The 24,494-nt window shown below is 41.2% G+C and overlaps 1 protein-coding gene across 1 annotated transcript; it reads right to left on the bottom strand.

The window, feature by feature from the left end:
- Positions 1-5,138: 5,138 nt before the first annotated feature.
- LOC109035788 (uncharacterized) lies at positions 5,139-24,028 on the bottom strand. Its single transcript, XM_072306424.1, has 4 exons — positions 23,975-24,028; positions 11,761-11,979; positions 10,947-11,128; positions 5,139-5,737 (listed from the first exon to the last, which is right to left on the bottom strand). The coding sequence occupies exons 1-4, from the start codon at positions 24,011-24,013 to the stop codon at positions 5,659-5,661; spliced, it is 519 nt and encodes a 172-aa protein (XP_072162525.1). The 5' UTR covers positions 24,014-24,028; the 3' UTR covers positions 5,139-5,658.
- Positions 24,029-24,494: the final 466 nt, after the last annotated feature.

Below are 24,494 nucleotides of genomic sequence, written 5' to 3' on the forward strand. Positions count from 1 at the left end.
CACTGAGCGATGACAGTTGACTTCCACATTCAGCTGCCAAATTCAGCATGTGATTCCGGCAACACATTGGACGGCGGCGGCATTGGACGTGCCGGATGCGCATACTCCAGTGCGGTAACGCACTGTGCTCCGGCAGCTCGAGAATCTACCACCGTCCGCTGAGATTACGCGGTACATTCGACGCTCACATAGTAGTTCAACATCGACGATGTGCATCTACCGAAAACGATGTTTTGAATGGCTCGTACAAACCGAGCGAGATGATCTACAGTTGTTTTTTTTCGTAATCAAAAAGATGAAGACGAATAAAAGGTGTCGCACGCTCATGTTGACGGGCAGGAGCAACGTTCTTAAGTTAGCGCTACCGAGACCTCTCGAGTTGTACGGACCTTGCAAAATCGGTCTCATGCGCTTTGTCACTATTCCATCCCGAACATCGACGAAACGAAAAGACTGTTTATCTACTCTGAGAACCCTGACACAAACATCTCATCCGTCATTATGATATGCGTAGAATGCAACATCGCCGACAGTGGATACGTGAACGGAAAGTGTGGACACCATTTACGCGTTCGCTCCCGATGTCGAGTCTGAATTGAAGATGGTAAAACAACCGTCGACGATCTACCACCATCCCGTCTCGTCAGATAAGATCCAACGTTTGCGCGTTAATGTAGTAGATTAACAAGGGAGAGCGATCAATTTAGCGGTGAAGAAGCGACCGTGCGGCAGCACGTAAGCCCAACAACTCATGCCGCAATCACACGCTGAATGTGGGAGCTGAATGTGGCTTGAATGTGGAAGTCATCGGCCCGATGCCTAAATTTTGCGCGTGACGCGCAAAATTCAGCAACCATCGGACTAATGTTAAATTTGTCTGAACTATTCGAGTAGATTTGATACACATCTGGATGAAAATAACTCGAATTTGCTAAATTTCAGCTGTTGGGCGATGACTGTAGACTTCCACATTCAGCTGCTAAGTTCAGCGTGTGATTGCGGCATCATGAGTAAACGCAGAACCGAGAGGATACGTCCCTGAATACTCTAGCATATGTATAATAGTAGCTATCGACGATTCTCCGATTTTTTGTCAGCAGAAGCAGAGAAAGTACGTTGACTGAATATTTCAAGATGGCTCTAGCACAACTCGGATTAATCGTAAAAAATCCGACGGAACGTTAAAGGGAAAAAAAACACTTTCCAGCCACAGTGGAAACGAAAGGTAGATTTCGACTAATCGTTTCTATGAAAACAGTTGCGCCTAATGACCAATGAGTCTGACAGGTCGGAAAATCGTCCCCCTTGAACATGAGATTTTCTGGATAAGGGGTGGTTTTAGAGGGTAGGTGAATACCGGTTGTTTTGAAGGTCACAACGAGACGAGTTTTTAGATGTAGTTTTGTGAGTATATTTCATCCGGTTCACCCCCGATACCCAAGGCTTAATTACCGTGCCTCAAGATTCGAGTATCTTCATGCACGTAAATGTAAACCACGATATACGCGAGATTTATGGGATATTGGGAAAGAAATACGATTCTTCGTCATTGTTCTAAGATTGCGGACATATCCGGTAAGAATTGTTGTTGGTAAAAATCAGATTCGGATTCAGCGACCAAAATTACATAGGAATTCGTCATGCTTCATTCACCTCAGAGATTCAGCCGATAGACCATTTTTTGCACCGACTGACTGGAATCTATTCACTGGTTTAGACTATTTAAAAGGAATTGCACTGATTTTCAGGACTGTTGTAAGAACATTTAAGTTTAATACAGATGGCCAATTAAAGGTAGCATTCCGAGGCAAGAATTGTGATGCGGGTGGTATATTTGATTTTAATGAATTTGCAATTTGCTCTATTTTTCTTTTTAAATGTATCTTTTGTATTGGTTCACGCATCACGAGGGCCAATGCGGGGTCAGAGGTGTAAAATATTTTTAGATCCGTTACCTATTTACAAATACATATGTATATTGTATGTTATCCCTTTCATGTACACGCATACAGACGAAATCGTCCTCTTTAATGTGATATAAGGTAGCGCTGCCACCGCGGTCGGGTCTCCACGATTGATCGTGGGAATCCCATTGCATTGACCGGGTAGCTACCGCTTCTTATAGAATGCTCAACAAAACTCGACAAATGTGCCATGTTTAGGCGGTGGCTAAACGGAAATGCGCACAACGAGATGTATGTAGGCAGAGTGCTATTGATACATAAAACTTGGAAGCAAAATGAAAAAGAAACTAGAAATTTACAAAATTTGTGGAAGACAGTTAATTGCTTCTTCAAATTAAGGAAATCAGAGGTCCAGACATTACGAACTTCTGTGTAAAGGTTTGTATGGAACATTTTTTGTACTTAGACAATTTTGGATATTTGTAAAAATTTTCAAGTAAATAGTGAATTTTTGAAAGGACCTCCAGACCCCTCGATTTTGGACGTGGCGGTCATTCCTACTATGTTTTCCCGGTATATGGGCATTTTGACTGCTGAAAAAGGTATCCCAGGGACCCTAGAAAATACCCTGAAAGTTTTAAGGTACACAAGAGAGTGATTTCGTGACTCCTAGACTACAGGGTTATTCAAAAGTTACGCACCACTGGCCATAACTTTAGTTCTAATTATGATATCGATTTGCGGTTTGTGGCGTCCTTCCTCAAATCAAGGGGGAAACTTTTTGAGGTACTTTCCAGTTCTTCGCCCCCCCCCCCAGGGGGAGGGGGACGGAGGGCAACTCAAAAATTTCAAATGGCAACCCCCATCATGTGATACATCGTTAGAAAGCATGAACAAAGATATTCTTTGGCGCAAACCGGAAGTCGATCTGACCCCCCTATCAAAAGTTAAGGGGGTCCAAAGGTTATTTAGGGGGTCCGTACCTTCATTTTTTTGAGTAGCTTCGGCGGCTCTTGGATATACCGTTTCTCTTTTCAAAGAGTTCTCGAATACTCCAAGTCTGATATCGAAGTCTTCATATTGCCCCCGGGCCACCACAGCCCCACCGTAGGGGGGGATGGGCCTGTTACAATGAAACATTGCATTAAAATGCGAAAAGTCACAGCAGAGCTTCAAGTCCGAGTGGAACATCTTGCCAATGTTAAAGCAAACGCACCCTGCGACATGAAAGTGAGTTTTCAATACTCTTAGCCCCCTGCCCCCCTCATTTTTGGTTGCACAGCGGGTAAAAACCGGGAAAATCGCCAAAAATGATGCCCGAAACCACTGTCCAACATGACGAGGACCCTTGAAACGTTGCGACCAGTCGGAGGACTGCAATTCAAGGACTGCCGCCCACTTTTAGGACGGGAACATCCATAAAACCCCCGCTGCCCCCCTCAGTTTTCGTTGCGGAGCTGGTAAGAACTGGGAAATTCGCCAGAAATGATGCCCGAAACTACTATCCAACTTGACGCGGACCCTTGAAACATTGCGCCCAGTTGGAGAACTGCAACACAGGAACTGCCGCGCACTTGAAGGATGGAAACAGCCATAAAACCCCGCTGCCCCCCTTATTTTTCGTTGCGGAGCTGGTAAGAACCGGGAAATTCGCCAGAAATGATGCCCGAAACTACTGGCCAACTTGACGCGGACCCTTGAAACGTTGCGCCCCGTCGGAGGACTGCAATACAAGGACTGCCGCCCACTTTAAGGACGGAAACATCCATTAAACCCCCGCTGCCCCCTCATTTTTCGTTGCGGAGCTGGTAAGAACCGGGAAATTCGCCAGAAATGATACTCGAAACTACTGTCCAACTTGACAAGAACCCTTGAAACGTTGCGACCAGGCGGAGCATTGAAATACAGGGTTTTTACCCGGTTTTTAACCGCTCCGCAGGGAAAAATGAGGGAGGCAGCAGGGGTTTTATGGCTGTTTCCATCCTTCAAGTGCGCGGCAGTTCCTGTGTTGCAGTTCTCCAACTGGGCGCAACGTTTCAAGGGTCCGCGTCAAGTTGGACAGTAGTTTCGGGCATCATTTCTGGCGAATTTCCCGGTTCTTACCAGCTCCGCAACGAAAACTGAGGGGGGCAGCGGGGGTTTTATGGCTGTTTCCATCCTTCAAGTGCGCGGCAGTTCCTGTATTGCAGTTCTCCAACGGGGCGCAACGTTTCAAGGGTCCGCGTCAAGTTGGACAGTAGTTTCGGGCATCATTTCTGGCGAATTTCCCGGTTCTTACCAGCTCCGCAACGAAAACTGAGGGGGGCAGGGGGGGTTTTATGGATGTTCCCGTCCTTAAAGTGGGCGGCAGTCCTTGTATTGCAGTCCTCCGACTGGTCGCAACGTTTCAAGGGTCCTCGTCATGTTGGACAATGGTTTCGGGCATCATTTCTGGCGATTTTCCCTGTTTTTACCCGCTTTGTAACCAAAAATAAGGGGGGCAGGGGGCTAAGAGTATTGAAAACTCACTTTCATGTCGCAGGCTGCGTTTGCGTTAACATTGGCAAGAAGTTCCACTCGGACTTGATGCTAAGTTTGAAGCTCTTCTGTGACTTTTCGCATTTAAATGCAATGTTTCACTGTAAGAGGCCCATCACCCCCTATGGTGGGGCTGTGGTGGCCCGGGGGCAATATGAAGACTTTGGTATCAGACTTGGAGTATTCGAGGACTCTTTGAAAAGAGAAACGGTTTATCCAAGAGCCGCCGAAGCTACTCTAAACAATGAAGATACGGACCCCCTAAATAACCTTTGGACCCCCTTAACTTTTGATAGGGGGGTCAGATCGACTTCCGGTTTGCGCCAAAGAATATCTTTGTTCATGCTTTCTAACGATGTATCACATGATGGGGGTTGCCATTTGAAATTTTTGAGTTGCCCTCCGTCCCCCTCCCCCTGGGGGGGGGGGGCGAAGAACTGGAAAGTACCTCAAAAAGTTTTCCCCTTGATATGAGGAAGGATGCCACAAACCGCAAATCGATATCATAATTAGAACTAAAGTTCTGGCCAGTGGTGCGTAACTTTTGAATAACCCAGTATATGGCCTTCACGAACGTGTCCATTCCAAAACCATCAAACTTAAACAATAATGTTTCCCATTATTGGATAACCTTCGGATAAAACTTAGAGATACTAGTTTTATAGCTAATAAGGTTGCCTCCATAGAAAACTAAGACGAAATTAAAGAAGAGAGGGATTTTTATCATTTTTTCGTTTGTATTTTCTTACTTCAAATTCAAAACTAAAACATACATATGACAAGATTAAACTGAGAGAAGGTGTTGGAATCATATTTTTCCTGAAAGAGAGGGGCACTCCTTAGGCACAAAAATGACCGATAAATAGTGGAACATAAGAGACTAGATTTTCACGTTTTCTTACAGAGCATAGTGGTAAAATTGGATGTAGCCGGACAGAGTGTATTAATTAGAGAAGAAGTACTTTCACCATAGTGGAATCTTTAGAGAGGTAAAATTTATAATTAAATTCCACATCAACGTATACAAAAAAGTAAATAATAAATCACAGGGAGTCTTATGGACATGACGCAAAATTAACAAGGGATTCAGGACCAAATTGAAAAAGTTAATGTTAAGAACACAGATGAGGGGGGACAGGGAGAACAAGTAGGGAGGGCGACTGAGAGGGAGAGGAAAAGAAGAAATGACAGTAGAATACACGTCAAAAGAGAATAATAATTAACGTTCTGAGAGCTGCTACCGCCGACGCTCACCTTTTTGTGCATGTGCCTTTCGTTTTTCCTTTTTTTCTTGGACTGCTAGCTTCTGCTTTTCCCTACAAAAAATGTGAGTAAAAAACAGAGACTTTAAACTAAGCATGATGATCATGAAAGTAAGTAACAAAAGCTTAAGGTATCAAATCAGGCGATCCAATTCAAAATTTTGGGAGATTGTGTTTTTAGTTTAAGAACAGTAAGGTAAAAATAAGAATTTTGGACCACCAACCTAACTTCACCCGACCTGGCGCAAGAAGTGGGCGGTATCGTAAAATTATGCAAAAATGTGAAATAAAATTAAAAACCAAGGGTAAGATGCAGCTTATTTTGGTCATGTTGGAAAATCGAGTTCCTTTACGTGATTCTATACATGAAAAAAATCACCTACAATTTGAACGAATTTGAAGTATTTTAGGAGTACCCCCACAGCGATTCTTTCGAAGAAGTTAACAAGATCGAGCTTCATCGTGAGCTCTAGCGGTGAATCGGAGTTAGAGCATAAACGCTTATCCACATTACAGAACGGTAGCACAGCGGAAGGTATCTACCCATTTGAATGTGGATACGCCCCGTCGGACTCTCGTGTCCGGAGCGGTATTCTAGCCCACTCATAAATAAAACAAATAAAATGATCGAGTAAGAATGAAAACACACCAACTTGGAAAAAGGAAAATATTACGGAGTTACAAACGGTGTAGTGGGTGAGAAAGTTAAGATGGAAGAAAGCTCGTCTTGAGGCCTTTTAAAGGCACAGTCCCTAGTACTTGTCTTATGCACTGAAAATGTTTTTCTCATATTATCTTCTTCACCTACTGTGGTTTTTTTTGCAGGGCTGAATATTAACCAAATAGGTGCACGAGGCGCGCATCTAGGGGCTCGCATCACATGGGGGCGCGAACCACTAAGTTTTTTACCACTTCCACCTCAACATAAAAAGTTTAGTTTTTTTTCTGACCACAAGATTCTCGATAGTTTTTCATAGGCTTATAGTCGAGTCGATTTGAAGCCTCTTCCCTTCGATCCCGCACAATGTGCACCTAAAAACACTTCAAATTTTGTATAAGAGAGTTCCGAATTTCAAATTTTATGAAGAGAGGTCGCCATGGACTCACCTTCAGTGGCGGATCCAAAAGAGAAGGGAGCACAGTGGCATGTCCCTTCGAACCAGGAAAGAGGGAAGAAAAAGGAGATAGAAAAGAGGAAGAAGAAAGAGAAGAGAGGTAAGATAGAAAATAGGGGGTATCATTCAACTCTTTTTTTTTAAATTTGATGATGGCCTATGAAATTTTGTTGCAAAATGGTCCAACTACCTCAAAAAGTTTTGTGAGATTGAAATCGGTTGATGTCCTAAGGTTCCGGATCGCGAAAAACTGGTTTTGGCGCTTCTGGTTCGAAAGCTTTTTTTCGGGTTTTGGCGGGCATTTTCAGGGGTGACGCAATACATCCAAATTGAAATTAAGTACAGTTTCTTTACCAATTTTTTGCGTAGAATTGAAAAAAAATATTAATTTTGGTGTCAGCGTGTTATATCTATCCAAATTTTGGCCCCAAAATGGCTGATTTCGACGATTTCGGGCGAATCCGATTATGGGACATAATGCCGTAAAAGCAAGAAAAATTCCGTACAATCACAGCGAAATGCCTTTGGAATGGTCGAAAGGTATTTGTTTTAAATGAACAGCATAAAAGGCGATAATGTGTCCGGGCAGGGGGGGGGGGGGGGGGTCGCTGGGAACCTATCTTCGCGTAGGCTTTGAAGAACCAGGAGGAGGTCCCCGATAACCCGCGGAGAAAATGCCTTCCTTGACGCGAGCGATAAAAACATTTTTGCTGATTACGAAAATCTGGCAGACAGCACACAACAGAAATCTCTCAACGCAGCATCCTCATCAGATAAAACTGCGTCGGCGCCAATGCGACGTTCGGAAGTCCCAGCCCGCTAAAATCGCGGGCGCTTCTGAATGCGTCGCATTGGCGCCGACGCAGTTTTATCTGATGAGGATGCTGCGTTGAGAGATTTCTGTTGTGTGCTGTCTGCCAGATTTTCGTAATCAGCAAAAATGTTTTTATCGCTCGAGTCAAGGAAGGCATTTTCTCCGCGGGTTATCGGGGACCTCCTCCTGGTTCTTCAAAGCCTACGCGAAGATAGGTTCCCAGCGACCCACCCCCCCCCCCTGCCCGGACACATTATCGCCTTTTATGCTGTTCATTTAAAACAAATACCTTTCGACCATTCCAAAGGCATTTCGCTGTGATTGTACGGAATTTTTCTTGCTTTTACGGCATTATGTCCCATAATCGGATATTCGCCCAAAATCGTCGAAATCAGCCATTTTGGGGCCAAAATTTGGATAGATATAACACGCTGACACCAAAATTAATATTTTTTTTCAATTCTACGCAAAAAATTGGTAAAGAAACTGTACTTAATTTCAATTTGGATGTATTGCGTCACCCCTGAAAATGCCCGCCAAAACCCGAAAAAAAGCTTTCGAACCAGAAGCGCCAAAACCAGTTTTCCGCGATCCGGAACCTCAGGACATCAACCGATTTCAATCTCACAAAACTTTTTGAGGTAGTTGGACCATTTTGCAACAAAATTTCATAGGCCATCATCAAATTTAAAAAAAAAAGAGTTGAATGATACCCCCTAGTAGAGAAGAAAGGAAGAAATTTAGAACTGTAGGAGACCTGCCGCCCTGAACAGAAAGAGATAGAGAGAGTAAAAATGCCAAAAATTGACTATGCTGGTTTTGGGACCTAACTGGTTTTTTTCTCTTTTTTTGGGGGGGGGGCGGGGCGGGAGGGAAGGAAAGTCGTTTGTTTGCTACCCAAAAATATTGTTATGTTTAACGGCTCAGCACTCTTACCTTTGTTATTTTTACTTCATATGGTACTTAAAATTAACAAATAACACAGTAATAAGGTGAAATCCTACAATCTTAAACACTCAAATATTCAACCACTCGATATGCTTTGCGGGAAGTATCAAAAACTCCGGCCACTTTTAAATGGCAAATAATTAGCAATTATCAATTTAATTGTAGGTAAATCATCACGACGTTTTGCAATTATGTGAGGGAACCTATGCTGCAATCCAGAAAGTAAAAGTCTTTGGGTTCCGTTGACTTTTCGGGGAGATATCATAGTAAGAACCCTCCAACACCACACAGGAGGCCGGAACCAGGCGACAGCGTCTAAATATAGTCTCGACTTTCCGTCTCGCATCTCATAGGCTTGACAGGGTAGCTATTGCTCCTTATAATGATCGTTTCAGCCCTTGAGAAATATTTTTGGCCCTTTCCACTGTTGCCAAAATCACTCGAGTACAGAATAAAATGTACACTAATTTTGTTCCATGTTTGAGTAAATTTGATAACCGCCAAACTGGCCCAAAATGGTTCTTGGGGGCTTAAACAAACACCTGTTAGTCCTGGTATGTTGCATGGGGTTTGTCACCAGATGGAGGTAACCGTCTGAAGAGGATATCTGTGCGGCACTAATCCAGTCGTTGAATTTTCCGTGGGATCAGGGGTTTTTAGGATTCCATGTTCACCGACGCCCCTGCATACCCGCTGGAGGCACAGTCTGATTGGCCTAGATCAGCTGGTAATTTCACAAAAACTGCTGGCCCATCGGTTGAAGGGATTGGGGGGGGGGGGGGTGCAGGGGTTTGGAATCAGGGTCGGATTCGCACACTGCTAAACATCAAGCAAGCCTTAGTCTTCTTCCCTCTTTCCCAATTGGTTAAGCTAACCCAGACCACTGGCAGGTTGGAGACACTGGTTATCTTAACTAAATTTTATTTCACCTATTAGATTAAAAGAAGAGGCTAAAACAACTGTTATACAGTGTTACCTGACAAGTTGTGAGATATTTTAGTTTGATGAGAAAGAGTCCTTTGATCGTTTTGCTGCAGGTGGCACCTGAAAACTGGCAAGCCATGACCTCCCTACCCCCATCTGTGGATTGAAAGAGTGATTTTCTCGTTTGAAATAGGGCCTTAGATGCCTCTCTAAGAGCTGGTCGGGCTTTTTTTATTGGGGCTCATTCTATAGCCACAAACTTCTATGAATAGGCCGTTCTTTCCTTATTTAAACCAATGTAATTTTTTCTCATAATGTCTATCTCTTAGCCGGTTATCTAAAAAGACTAAAAATGGTTCAAAATGGATCAAATTTTAGGTAACTCATTTTCCTCTATAGATGGAATCAATTTTCACATAGTATACTCCTATTTTCCGACATGAAAATAAGCTGCACCTTCTTCAGGGAGGTGGATGGTATTGTAATACCTTCAGCGGGTATGCAGGGGCGTCGGTGAACATGGAATCCTAAAAACCCCTGATCCCACGGAAAATTCAACGACTGGATTAGTGCCGCACAGATATCCTCTTCAGACGGTTACCTCCATCTGGTGACAAACCCCATGCAACATACCAGGACTAACAGGTGTTTGTTTAAGCCCCCAAGAACCATTTTGGGCCAGTTTGGCGGTTATCAAATTTACTCAAACATGGAACAAAATTAGTGTACATTTTATTCTGTACTCGAGTGATTTTGGCAACAGTGGAAAGGGCCAAAAATATTTCTCAAGGGCTGAAACGATCATTATAAGGAGCAATAGCTACCCTGTCAAGCCTATGAGATGCGAGACGGAAAGTCGAGACTATATTTAGACGCTGTCGCCTGGTTCCGGCCTCCTGTGTGGTGTTGGAGGGTTCTTACTATGATATCTCCCCGAAAAGTCAACGGAACCCAAAGACTTTTACTTTCTGGATTGCAGCATAGGTTCCCTCACATAATTGCAAAACGTCGTGATGATTTACCTACAATTAAATTGATAATTGCTAATTATTTGCCATTTAAAAGTGGCCGGAGTTTTTGATACTTCCTGCAAAGCATATCGGGTGCAAGCAAACGGGGGGGCTCCCCCCAAAACCTCCCCAAGGGACCATTTTGGGGGGCTGAAAATATTTTCATTCGATTCTTTGGGGTCGATTTACCCTGTGAAAGTTTTGGTCCCGTAGCTCAATTCTCCGCCGTTTTCGAGAAAAATATGGTGGACGGGTGGTCTGGATCACCCTGTAGGATTGAGCAGGAAAACTCTTAATGAAATTACTATGTTATCGAGTAGGGATGATGCAGAGAAATGTGAAGTTCTGAAAAACTGTTGAAAAATTTACGTAGAAAATGTGAATTTTGGCACAGGACATTAAAATCATCAATGGTTATCAAATAATTTTCACCAAGTACAGTAGTAACTCACTTGTCTTCTTTGTCTTTTTCTTTTTTCTTTCGGCTTTCTTCTTTCAATCGCTCTCTTTTTTCTTTCTCTGCTTGATGAATAGCTAGGGCATTCAAATTCTTCTCTAAACCATTTTCCTTTGTTTTGCTCTTACTTTTGTTGTCTTCTTCGTTTTCATCATATTCATCCTCGTAGTCGGAAGTCTGGAAAGAAGGGTACAAACAAGTGAGGAGTCATTCTTATTTTTAAGAAATCTTCATTCATCTATTTAAAGCAGTATAAGCTATTAACAATATGTTATACTTTTCAAAACGCTCAATAAGATTTGATGAGTTTCCTCTTTAATTAGAGACCCGTACATCTGCTGCAGAAAGCAAGTTCATCTGTATTGTGTCAAGTGGCAAAGTCAATCTGTCGGCATTTACTACAGTGGATTTGGTTCTTTGCATAATGAGGCCTGTTCTGTGACGTATGGTCAAATCTGGCCGGTCAATTAGGTCAATTCTGACCGACAACTGAGGGTCATGGGTTTATCCTCTTATCGACAAATAATCTGTTTTGTCATCGTTTGTCCGTCACATTTCTCTGAGCATTCCTATCTCTTGAACACTTTTCATGTACTCCAGCTTTAGTTTTGCCTTTAGTATGATGTCAAAATATGCTGACTAGAATTATTTGATTAAAAACTATGCAGACCGAATTGGCGCAGAAAAAAAAGCCTCTTTATGACAAGGATCTTTTTCATTGTACCAATTACTGAGCTGAGAATGAAGTTTTTAATTCGAATTTTACCAACAAATACTAGCATAAACAATTCATAAGTATTACAACATACTTGACCATACTGAGACAAAATAGCATCTCGAATTTTGCGTTCTTCCTCTGTGTAAGATCGTTGGACAGTGCTTGATTTGACATTAGTTTCAAGAAGACGTGCTAGTCGCTCATCCACATTATCAAGCTGCTCCATTGGTTTTATACTGTCAACTGATGTTGCGCTGTTTGAAGAAAGCCATTTTTCGAAAATCTCATGACAGAGTATGGTAATATCAGGCTGAGGACAAACATTTGAAAACCTATGGTATCAACTGGCAATTCAAAGACATTCTTGAAGAATAATTACAAATTAGTGAGGCGTGAATTTCTACATAATGGCTTGCAGCCTACATGCAGAGATGGAAAGTGAAATTTCAAAAGGTTCGAATAAATTTCACCCAATTTTAAATTTGTTGATAATTTTAATTGGAATTATAGATTATACCTTTGGAAGTCTAGAATGCGTTTTTGATTTTCTTCCTGTTGATGCCGCAGTAAACGAAGCATTATACAGGGTGTCCCAAGAGTCTGTACCCCCACCCCCCCTTGTAACTTTTGAACTGTTTGAGATAGAGAAACGAAACTTCGGGAATGTTTCTATCTCAGAAGGAACCACCTTCTAGGGGGGTCAGAATTTTTGCCCCTCCCTAAGGGGGGGGGGGGGGGCACAATTGTTTTTCTTCAAATGGTATCCTCTACCTTGTGATACATCATTGGAAAGAACATTAAAAACTAAGAATTTCCGCGCAAACCGCAGATCAATATCTTAATTTTTGACTGAGTTAGGATAGGTCAAACGTCAAAGGAGGAGTATCGTTTTGGGCCTTTTCCGGCCCCACCTGGATTTTGCTGAATGTTTCATGTTTTCAAAGTACTAGTCCTACGTAGACTTTATGCCAAATATTTTACCGAACGGAGCCCATGCAAAGGTGCAACAACGCCTCAAACCCAGAACCTCGGCATCGAAAAATAGTTATTTTCGTCGACTTTTTCGACTGTTATCACTCTTTCAGCAGATGATTCCCATGTATTTTTTTGCGTACTTTCCGTTTCTGGCCTTTTTATAGGCCTCCGATAAATTTTAAGGGGCCTTATGGCCCATTGTTGCCATTTTTGGCCCATTTTTAGGGTTTTTTTCAATTTTACACACACAGAAATCAATTCAAACTTAGAACCGTGTACAGTTTTTAAAAGAATGCAAAAAAATGAATAAAAAATGTTCAGTGAAACTTTTTCCTACGTTGCCAAATTTTCGAGAAAAATCGTCCCAAAGAGCCAAAAATGGCAAAAATTCGATAAATTGCCACGCTTAAGGTTCAAGAAAGTGGAGTACAACTTTTATATTGACGTACGTAACAGCTCTTACCTATATATACAACATATCAAAAAATTATAGTTGTACCTGGATTCCTACGATGTGAAAATTGGCCGGGATGTCGATCTTAGCGGCCTTTCTTTACTTGAAGGTAGCTCTTTTGAATGTTTCTCGACCTTAGTCACCCTCTATGGGCGAGTTCTACATGTATTTTTCTACGTACTTTTCATATCTAGCCATAAAAATGGCTTCCTGTGAATTTTAAAAGGCGTAACGGTCCATTGTTGCCAATTTTCACAATTTTTAGGGGTTTTTTCAAGTTTACATGTGTGAAACTTAATTTAATCTAAAAACCTTGTACATTCTCGGAAAGAACGTAAAAAAATACATAAAATGTGATTTGTAACTTTTCCCTAGGTTGCCAAGTTTTCGAGAAAAATCGTCCTGAAGCGCCAAAAATGCCAAAAATTGAATTAATCATCACGTCCAAGGTTCTAGAAAGTGAATTATGACTTTCATGCGGATCGTGGGACACTTTCCCCACGCAGTTTCTGTTGTTTGGTATATTTGGCCTGTAGCAAGCATCTTGAGAACCAAGGATTATCTCGAGGTTACAGGAATAAAGAGGTGAACTGGAGTGAAGGATAAGGTAAAAGCACCTTGAGGGCCCGTTTTGTCACGCTCATCTGAGCCATTACATGATTCGTGAGACGGACTGCAATTTTCCATTTCCGATACGTTATTTTTAGTGAAATAAAACTAAATATTCACTTTCTGGAACCTTGGATGTGATGATTAATTCAATTTTTGGCATTTTTGGCGCTTCAGGACGATTTTTCTCGAAAACTTGGCAACCTAGGGAAAAGTTACAAATCACATTTTATGTATTTTTTTACGTTCTTTCCGAAAATGTACACGGTTTTTAGATTAAATTAAGTTTCACACATGTAAACTTGAAAAAACCCCTAAAAATTGTGAAAATTGGCAACAATGGACCGTTACGCCTTTTAAAATTCACAGGAAGCCATTTTTTAGGCCAGATATGAAAAGTACGTAGAAAAATACATGTAGAACTCGCCCATAGAGGGTGACTAAGGTCGAGAAACATTCAAAAGAGCTACCTTCAAGTAAAGAAAGGCCGCTAAGATCGACATCCCGGCCAGTTTTCACATCGTGGGAATCCAGGTACAACTATAATTTTTTGATATGTTGTATGTATAGGTAAGAGCTGTTACGTACGTCAATATAAAAGTTGTACTCCACTTTCTTGAACCTTAAGCGTGGCAATTTATCGAATTTTTGCCATTTTTGGCTCTTTGGGACGATTTTTCTCGAAAATTTGGCAACGTAGGAAAAAGTTTCACTGAACATTTTTTATTCATTTTTTTGCGTTCTTTTCAAAAATGTACACGGTTCTAAGTTTGAATTGATTTCTGCGTGTGTAAAATTGAAAAAAACCCTAAAAATGGGCCAAAAATGGCAACAATAGGCCATAAGGCCCCTTAAAATTTATCGGAGGCCTATAAAAAGGCCAGAAACGGAAAGTACGCAAAAAAATACATGGGAATCATCTGCTGAAAAAGTGATAACAGTCGAAAAAGTCGACGAAAAAAACTATTTTTCGATGCCGACGTTCTGGGTTTGAGGCGTTGTTGCACCTTTGCATGGGCTCCGTTCGGTAAAATATTTGGCATTAAGTCTACCTAGGACTAGTACTTTGAAAATATGAAACATTCAGCAAAATCCAGGTGGGGCCGGAAAATGCCCAAAACGATACTCCTCCTTTGACCTATTTTCAAAATATCATAACTTCGGCTCAATATATCATGGAGAAAAAAATAAAACGGGGAGATTTGTGAGCACTATTAAGTAAAAATTACAGAAATCACTTCAAAATAATTTTAAGGGGGGTTCGGATCCCCAAATACGTCTGATCAAAGGTCATACGATTTTCCCGCGAAAAAAGCTGATTTTCCATTACTTTGTCTCAACATTAACTTAGTAAGTTCAAAATTAGTTCAACATTGCGTTTTCAAATCCTCAAATTTCGATAAAAGTTTAAAAAACGCAATTTAAGGTGATTCAATTTGACCGTTCAATTTTCGTTTTCTTTTTTTAAACTTTGCTTGAAATTTGGGGACTTGAAAAGGCAATGTTGAACTAATTTTGAACTTACCGATATAATGTTGAGGCAAAGTTTGGGAAAATTGGCTTTTTTCGCGGGAAAATCGTATGACTTTTGAACTGACGTATTTGGGGGTTCGAACCCCCTTAAAATTCTTTTGAAGTGATTTCTGTAATTTTTTCTTAAAAGAGCTTACAAATTGGTAAAGAGCTTGATGTAAAAAGTTCAGAAATTACAGATACTTCTAAATAATTCACGTTTTTAAAATTACAGCTCCGTACAGGACCACTGAGCGGCCGGTCGGCGCTCAGTGGGCCTCTAAAAAAGCGCTACGGAGCTGTAATTTTAAAAACATGAATTATTTGGAAGTATCTGTAATTTCTGGATCAGCGACCCTCAAGTGTCCCTAATAATGCATTATGGTCAGTTTGAACATTTAATCTGATCTAATAACAGTCAAATCCGACTTTTTTGCGCACGAAAATTGGTCGGCGCGCGTTGAGCGGAAACTTCAATCAATCATAACTCCACAACCGTTTGGTTTCCCAGCTTAATGGACCACTCGTTGGATGCGGAAAAAAACGAACAATTTAAAAAAACTGGTTTTGGTTCAAATGAAAAATTGAGATCTTTGTAAATTTTTCGTTTAAAAGAAATTTTCTAGACCTAAAAACTGGAAATAAGCACACGTCTTGACTTAAAAATGTGATATCGGGATTTCGACCTTTAGAATCTTAAAGTATGCAATTTTAGACGATTTTTCGTCCAAACCGGACCTTGATATCTTTCTTCGTTCGAGAGATATCGAAGTTCACAGGTTTTGACTTCCCCCCCCCCCCCTAGCTCCCCCCCCCCAAAATGTTTTGGGGGTCTGAAAATTTGGGAAAAGAAGCGCTCACGTATGAGTAATCAATAGACAAAGTCTGAAGAAATTCGAAAGGGGGGGGGCAAAAAAAGCCGTTTTTGCATCAAGCTCTTTCCTCGTTTTATTTTTTTCTCCACGATAATTTGAACCGGAGTCATGATTTTTTGAAAATAGGTCAAATTTGACCTTTGACCTATCCTAACTCCGTCAAAAATTAAGATATTATATTGATCTGCGGTTTGCGCGAAAATTTTTGGTTTTAAATGTTCTTTCCAATGATGTATCACAAGGTGGAGGTTACCATCTGAAAGAAAAAGTTGGAGGCCCCTCCTTAGGAAGGGACAAAAATTCTGACCCCCCTAGAAGGTGGTCCCTTTTGAGATAGAAACATTCCCAAAGTTTCGTTTTTCTACCTCTAACACTTCAAATGTTACAAGGGGGGTACGGACTTTTGGGACACCCTGTATGTAAGAACAGCGAATGTCGCGCTTTTAGGTAGACAAGGAAATCATGGACGCGCAACGATCAATGACCCATTGGTACTCGCGTTAGAAGCCGGCTTCATGTTTTCGAGCTACCGCTAGCCGGAATTTCGCACCTTTTCCTCGATCAGTTGTGTTTTCGTCAAGTTTACTTACATTTGGCCTGAAGTACCTTGCATTGTGACATGTTTGCAGCATATACTGGACGAAATGATTTGCGATTTGCATACATATAGTAGGAAGTCTTCAGGAACCCAATTTGGTAAGTCTTTTCCTTTTGTTATGTATTAATAGAAAAAAAATTGCTTGTCACTTCCAATCAGTTTAGTATTAAAATGTGTAATATTCCAATATTTGATCGGTGGCAAAGTAGAGGTGTCGTCCACAGAGACGTCGCACACTGTGGTATTGGACCTGAAAAGCTGGCCAAAACTATTTATCACCAGATATCGCCGAGTTTTAAAAATATTTTACAATCAGTACTTCTTTTTAAGTGATAATATGCACAAATTAACCACCTAACATATCATATGACAATTTGCGGAGAGTTTAAAGAGGGTGCAAGAAGCCCTCCAAAAAGCCTTTAAAAGGACGCAAAGTATCTGACTAAAGCGGTGCATTTAGACGAGTTTCTCCTTCACCTATGGTCTACTTTTCGAAATAAGGACTTTCTATAACCTCAGTTATGGTTTTTTTTAAAAAAAACAGCGTATGTCACTTCAACATTTTTGACGAAACAGCCGATCTCTCACATTGAGGAGTAATTGTACATTTCTCAAAAAAATTAATATGAATCATTCTAGATTTTAGATTTTTGACAGTTTTGAATCAAAATTAGCGCTAGTATGAAAGTGCCGGGACCTCCTTATGATGATTTGAGGTTAAATTATAAGATGAAAATGAGTTTTATCATAATAAAAACCATTGTAAGGGCAGAATGCACCTGTGAAAATGATTCATTTTGATGGGTTCCTTCCTAACCCATGGTCCACATCTCAAAGTGAGGGCACTTCACTGCAAAATTCGTAACAAAACCACATATCTCACTTTTACGAGGCTTCAAATGTGCCTCTCAGCGTAATTTCATGGTGCCAGAGGGCCACTTTTAAAGCCCTACCCCGCGGCCGCATGGACTCAAATTTGTCCGTCAAAGTAAAACATGGCATAAATATGTCTATACTCAAGGATAATGCACGAAGAGATTGTTAGATAACGGATTAAACACTTTTGAAAGACTTTAAAGTGACCCTCCCATCCGCTTTCAAATTATTTTTTTTATCCCTCTTTCTAGGGTGCAGGGGCCAGAGAAACAGGTTGCGTGACCAAATGTCACCCAATTTGGTACTAAATGGGTCAGAGTTGTTGGAAAAATACAGTTTCAGTCGTTAGTATTGACATAATTTTTCCCATTCATGCTTGTGAAAATCGCTCAAAAGTCCATCTTTAAGGTCAAAAATTTCAATTTCCTCAGTTTTCCTCAGTCTGTCACCCCTGAATCCTGAAAATACCCACTTTGGACTATAACATTCCGCCTCAAACTGCTTGAGCGCAGTTGAGCGTAAAAAGGAATCGGACCTTGAATTTCGAAAAAAACGTTTACTTTTACGTCACTTTTCAACCTCCTGTGAAAATCACTAAAAAAGGAAATTTCGAAAATACTGTGGTTAGTTGTGCAGAATATACCCCTAAGAATGTGTTGCATATCGCCGAAGTTCCCTTTTATGGCCGCACAGTTGAAGTAAACTGATCGACGAGTAGCGCGCCAAAACATATCAAAATAATCGCTGAGAATTAGGTAACTTCGTGGTCTCTTCGCGGGAAATTGAGCCACTCGAAAAATGGTACATACATGTCTACCAGGGTAAAAAACAGTGTAGATTTCGAATATCATATTGGTTTTCCGATAAAAAAAAATTTAAAATTGAGGTTTTGGCCAGGTTTTTCGGTCAAATACCACAGTGTGCGTCGTCTACAGTTGTTAATTGTTGTTGTCCGTATACAGGGTGGCCCAGACCTACCGTACCAGGCCTTTTTTCGGTTAATTTGGGTTGCACGAAGTCCAGGATCGCGGGGATGAATAGGAAATCGACCCCAAGGAATCCGAATTTCATGGTCCCAGGGCTCCCCTGGCGTCCCTTGGGGGGTAAAAGGGGGGTCCGTACTTCAAAAGTCAGGGTTTATGTCAAAATTTTGATATTATTTCATCGGAATCAGAACGTACGGAAATTTTTAACTTGAATCGACACCAAGAAATCCAAAATCGGTCCATCCGGGTCCAAAATACCGACCCCTAAAAGTGGGGGACAGAGCCCCCTTTCAAAAAAATCAAGTTCCTTAAATTGACATGGAGACTCCGAAAAATGTGTATTTGTGGGTAATCGACCCCAAGGAATCCGAATTCGAGGATCCCATTGTCCTCAGACACTTTTCTGATATGGAGCACAGGGGGTCTCTGAACTTTTAAATTTAACCGGTGTGGAGGTTACCCCTGTGCCCCATCAGTAAAGTCTCTGAGGACAATGAGACTCTCAAATTTGGATTCCTTGGTGTCGATTACCCATGAATACACATTTTTTCCGAGTCTCCATGTCAATTTAACGAACTTGAATTTTTTTGAAAGGGGGCTCTGTCCCCCACCTTTAGGTATCGGTATTTTGGACCCGGATGGGCCGATTTTGGATTTCTTGGTGTCGATTCAAGTTAAAAATTTCTGTACGTTCTGATTCCGATGGAATAATTTCAAAATTTTGACATAAACCCTGACTTTTGAAGTACGGACCCCCCCCCCTTTACCCCCCAAGGGACGCCAGGGGAGTCCTGGAACCATGAAATTCTGATTCCTTGGGGTCGATTCCCTATTCATCCCCGCGATCCTGGACTTCGTGCGACCCAAATTAACCGAAAAAAAAGGCCTGGTACGGTAGGTCTGGGCCACCCTGAAGAAGCGACTGCGCTCCAGTCGTCCAATAGCGACTGCGACACGATAAGCGAATTTTCGCGATCGAATATCATTCATCAAACGAATTGATGAAAGCTGAGTGATGCCAATGATCGGTGAAAGCAGGAGCCAATCAGAGTTCAGTATTTTTTTTAAAATGAAATTAAGAAGAAAATACGAAAATACGAAACACTAAAACGCAGCAAATTGCAAACACAGCAGTTTTGAAATAACGAAACACAACAACAGAAAGAAATGACGAACAAAAATTCTGGTAAAAGATGAAGTTTCTCACATTGAGTGCATCAATTCAAAAATCGAATTCGAGTCCCGAGGTGAATTCGAAATTTCAAATTAATGGATTTTAACGGTCTCCGGTGAGACCAACGATTAAGTCAAAAATAATTTTAAAAAATGCACAATCGCCGAGTATCATTTAGCGGTGAATGATATTCGATCACAAAAAATCGCTTTATTGCGAGCAACGCCGCGCGCCGGCGCCGCCGTAGCGAATTCATATATCGCAACGAGTGAGGCGGCCTCACTCGTTGCGATGTCTTAATAGAGTAGAGCGGCAGTCGCCCAGTTCCCGGAAGGTTGAGGGTTCGAGTCCCAATATCCGCACTTTGAATTTTATTTTCCTTTATTTATCTGAATTGTATTCTTCATTACTGATACGTAAAATAAATAATTTCTTCCGCTCATCATTGACGATAAACCTATCTAATAACATTCGTATTATATTTTCAGATGTTATTCGGCATATCCTTGATATGACTAACTTTGCTGAAGTGAGAAGGACGTTCAGAAGTAATGATGAGTTTCTCGCAGCTTTTCACAAGTTTTGCGAAGAAAATTTCCAACCATTCACCATTGCATCGCCACGAACAATAAAAGACTAGTAACTTTAGTGTGCCAACATGGGAGAGGAAGCAACCACCAGCTGCGATAAGCGCGTAAAACAACGATACAATTACCTAGGCTGCGGAGCATAAGTCACTTGCTTCAAGCCTGCAAAATTCACTATCGTAAAAATCCGGTAAAGGCACCTTAGTGGTAGAAATTTTTCCGGTTCGCGGTTAAAAAGTCATCCGGTAACGGTACCTTAGCAATACTTAGAAGATTTTCTGGTCAGGGTGCGGTACCGCCAAATGACGTTTTATTCGACAGTACACCGTACCGCCGAATAACCACTTCCTTTAAGTTTTCAGAAAATCGCATTTGAAGTTTCAAGGTTGTGTGTATCGATGTCTGTGCAGAAAATAGGGTTAAATCAAGAAAATTCATACAGAGCGAATTCTCCTCTAAAAATGAGCTTTGGAAATTTCATTTTGAAGCAAATGTCAACGAGATACAGTGATTTTAAAAAAAGACCACATCTGAGGTTTTTACAGAAAACAGTTTTTGTAGGCATAAAATGAACCACCTAGCTAATGTAAGAGGAGTAGAGCGATTGATCTTGATCAAAACGCGATTACTGTTGAGTTTTTTCATGGTTCTTCGAAAGAGAAAATATTTGGAGACTTCCAAAAAAATAAGGTACCTACAAACTATACCATCAGCCTCTTAAAACAGAGGGAAAATAAAAAGGGTGCCGTCTCCCAAAGATCTACATATGATAGGTCTTATTAACTTTCACTACCATTGTGATGTGTTAATATACACAATCCTTAAGGGGATTAATGAGCTTTGGCGAATGAGCTTGTTTAGCAATGTTTATTTCTTGCATTTTTGAAAACTAGAGAGTGCAGAGTTGATAGGAATTCCTCCCGATTTTTTTTTTTTTTTTATATAAATATCAACCAACGAAAAACGAGCTCAAAGTTGCGTATTTGAGCTCCCAAACAAACGCGCATTGGCGGGTCACTAAAAATGGCCGCCTTGAGCGCCTGGCGGAGAATGGCCACACTCGGCGACCTATACCTCTGCCGCGCCCTGCAGTCCGCACCAGATCCGGTTCGATGTCCCGTACAGCCCTCGTGCGGGCTATACTTCCGTGCTAAGGAAAAAAGCCGTAAGAGCATTCAAATAATGCCAGATTTCCTCTCAGAAAACATTCATTTTTGAGGGTTATGAATATGTTTCCTTGAAATTTTCTGGCTCATTACATCCAATTACGAATGACATCTTCTGAAAAATTTGAAGGGATATATTCAAAAATTTTCCTGTAAAGTCGTGATTTTTCGAAGGGAATTTGGCAACGGCTGAAGGCTTATGCGGCGTTCTTCCTTAGCACGGCAGTATAGGACACGGCAGGGTTAAGTCGCCGAGTGTGGCCATTCTCCGTCACGCGCTCAGGGCTTGCACGCGCTTCATTTTCAGTGACCTGCCGACAAGCGTTCGAATGGGAGCACAAAATACGCAACTTTGAGCTCGATTTTCGTGGGTTAATATTAATAAAAAATTGGCCGGAGGCCAATTTATGCGCGGCGCGAGCGCCGGCATATTGGTGGGCTTCGCCCCCGCCCCCCCCCCATCATGGTGCGAGGATCGCACAAGACTTTCTCGCTGAAGCCGGCGCGCCGGCAGAGACACTTTTAATGAATTATTAAGAAAAATACTGTCACTTTCACAAAATCATAAAGGTCGATTGGAATTATGATGGGAGGATGATAGTTGTGAAATTTTTATTCAAACCACTAAACTTTATCATACATTTCTAAGCGATATGTGATGAATTCATATATTCAGAATCGACTTGTCGATATTATGAGGCAGCTTCAATTAAATAATTGATGAATGATGCCTCCTAGTAAAGACGGCGATCCTTAGAAATCTTAGCTTTTCTACGATTCATTAGGATCTATTAGATTCATTGACATCATACTTTAGGTACGATTATATATTATAATCTATCCTTAAGCACGGTAGAAAGCTATCAAAAACCTACTTTAATGGGTAGAATCACTATTCGATGTTTAAATAGTCTTAAAAAAAACGGGTGTTGCCTAGCATCTCAGTTTCAAATTTGGCGGTCGAATCTCCCCGCTGGAAATGGTTCACCACCCGCCCACCGAGAGTGCCACCTCCTTAGCTCGTATCCCCGTGTATTTAAACAACAGAAACGTCAACAAACCTGGACTGCTCATAACGCACTTTCGTGTATTCATTAATCAGTAAAGCAATCATGTTCGTGCGGTATTATTAAATTTGCGTTCAGTGCCTCGTAAAAAGAAAACGCGAAAGATGGAATCTACAGGGATTTTAAGTTCATTAACAACAAACATATTAGTTTCTAATAAAGATGCGTCAGTTCCAGTGTTAGCTTCGATGATTCATTGTATGTGAGTACCTAATTAGTCGTTTAAGTTTGCTTGGTGTATACCTATGGAGTAATTTTGGAGATAGTATACAATGCATTATATAATGCATTTGAAATCCTAGGTTTCATCTGACTCAAAGCACTTGCTGCTCATACCGAGGAGTCTTTTGTTCCTTGAGCCTTCAGCCCAAAATGGCGATTTGCTATTGGCCCCTCTTCAATTATGAGATTAGCCCAAAGATCTTTTAGGAGCTCAAATAAATGACCCAGGTGGTGCTTTTGTGCCAACTTTCAAAGAATTTAAGGTATTTTTTCAAAATTTACAGTCCTTCAAAATGAGCTTTCCGTTTGATTTTGCTAAGAATCGACCAAGGCCCCTAGTCCCCCCCCCCCAAATTTTAGTGTGCCCTAAAATCGTTGGAAGTGCGTAAGAAGACCATAGATATGGTCTTTTCTGCAAATTTTGAATGAAATGGAACAGATAGATTCTGAGATATTGCTGTAGACAGATTTGGGGGACGCCGGATGGATGGACACACATTTATTCAAGTATGGTTATTTTGACCCTTGGGACCTTAAAACGTCTAGTAATCATGAAATTTCAACTTTTTTTTCTTGGAGGATGACAATACTTCCTCTACCTGGGGGAGCGAGAAAGTAAAAATATAAGTATACCGATCCCCTCTTGAGTTATTTTGTGCAAAACCAGGCAAAGGTTTTGAGAAGATAACAGACTGAAATTTTTTACATACTCTGAATACATATTATTTATACTAGAGTAGACCAATTATAATTTTTTAGTAGCTTTTCAAGTCACGTCCTTAGTTTCAGCACCACCATATAACTCTGTTAAAAGGGGTTAAAAGCAGGCAGTAGTAAATACTAGTAGTCTTTTAGTGGGAGTGCCTGTATTCAAATTTTTACCTCCTGCCTAGTAAATTTGGATAGAGATATTTTCCATCTCCAGGGGAAGGATTACATTAATCGTTAGCCACCAATATTCATAGCTACAAATTTTCCTGTCTGTATACGGGTCTAATGGTACTGAGCATGCGCAGGAAAACCAAAAATGGCTGAAATAACCACCAAAAAACTAATAAAAAAAGGGTAAAAATTCCGACAAGTCAAAGAGATTTTGTCACAAAATTAGTACATACCTGTCTAAAAAAAAATTTAAAAAAGAAGAGGGGGAAAAAATAGACAACTCTCAAAAATTACACAAGGAAAAAAGAAAAGTAGCTCTCACTCTGTTTGCCGTTTCAAACCTCAAAATGTCTGATATCATTTGAGGTCGCACTCGTTGTTGTGCTCTGAAGCGAGACGGTCGCGCTTCAGCTCACGCCGGATCAGTATTTTTCAACAAATTTTCGGAAAGAAAATCACCAGCATGTGATTCTGCTGGAATCGAGAAAAGTGCTCGCGTCGCGGTGTTATTAGTGCCGGGTCCCGAGTGATATTAGTGCCAGTGTCATCATAAACAATAAACAATCGTATGGCAGACCGGCCTGTAGTGTGTAAACACGGTGTCAAGTGTAGTTACGTCAGCAACGTTTTTCTCGGGTGCGAAAAATGTCTAAAGCGGGGATTGCTCATCGGCCTACCTCGAATTAAACTGGACACGTTGCCAAATAGCCAAATGGAAAATCAAAATCCGTTCGGGAGAAGTTCTCTTCTCCCGAGGTCTCCCCCCCCCCTTGGCAGGGGGGGGGGGGGGGTGATAACCTCTCTCTTATTGCTACGGAGTCAAGCTTGACAGCGGTGGCGTC

This window comes from Bemisia tabaci, chromosome 1 (assembly GCF_918797505.1).
Source record: "Bemisia tabaci chromosome 1, PGI_BMITA_v3".
NCBI classification, from domain to species: Eukaryota; Metazoa; Arthropoda; class Insecta; order Hemiptera; family Aleyrodidae; genus Bemisia; species Bemisia tabaci.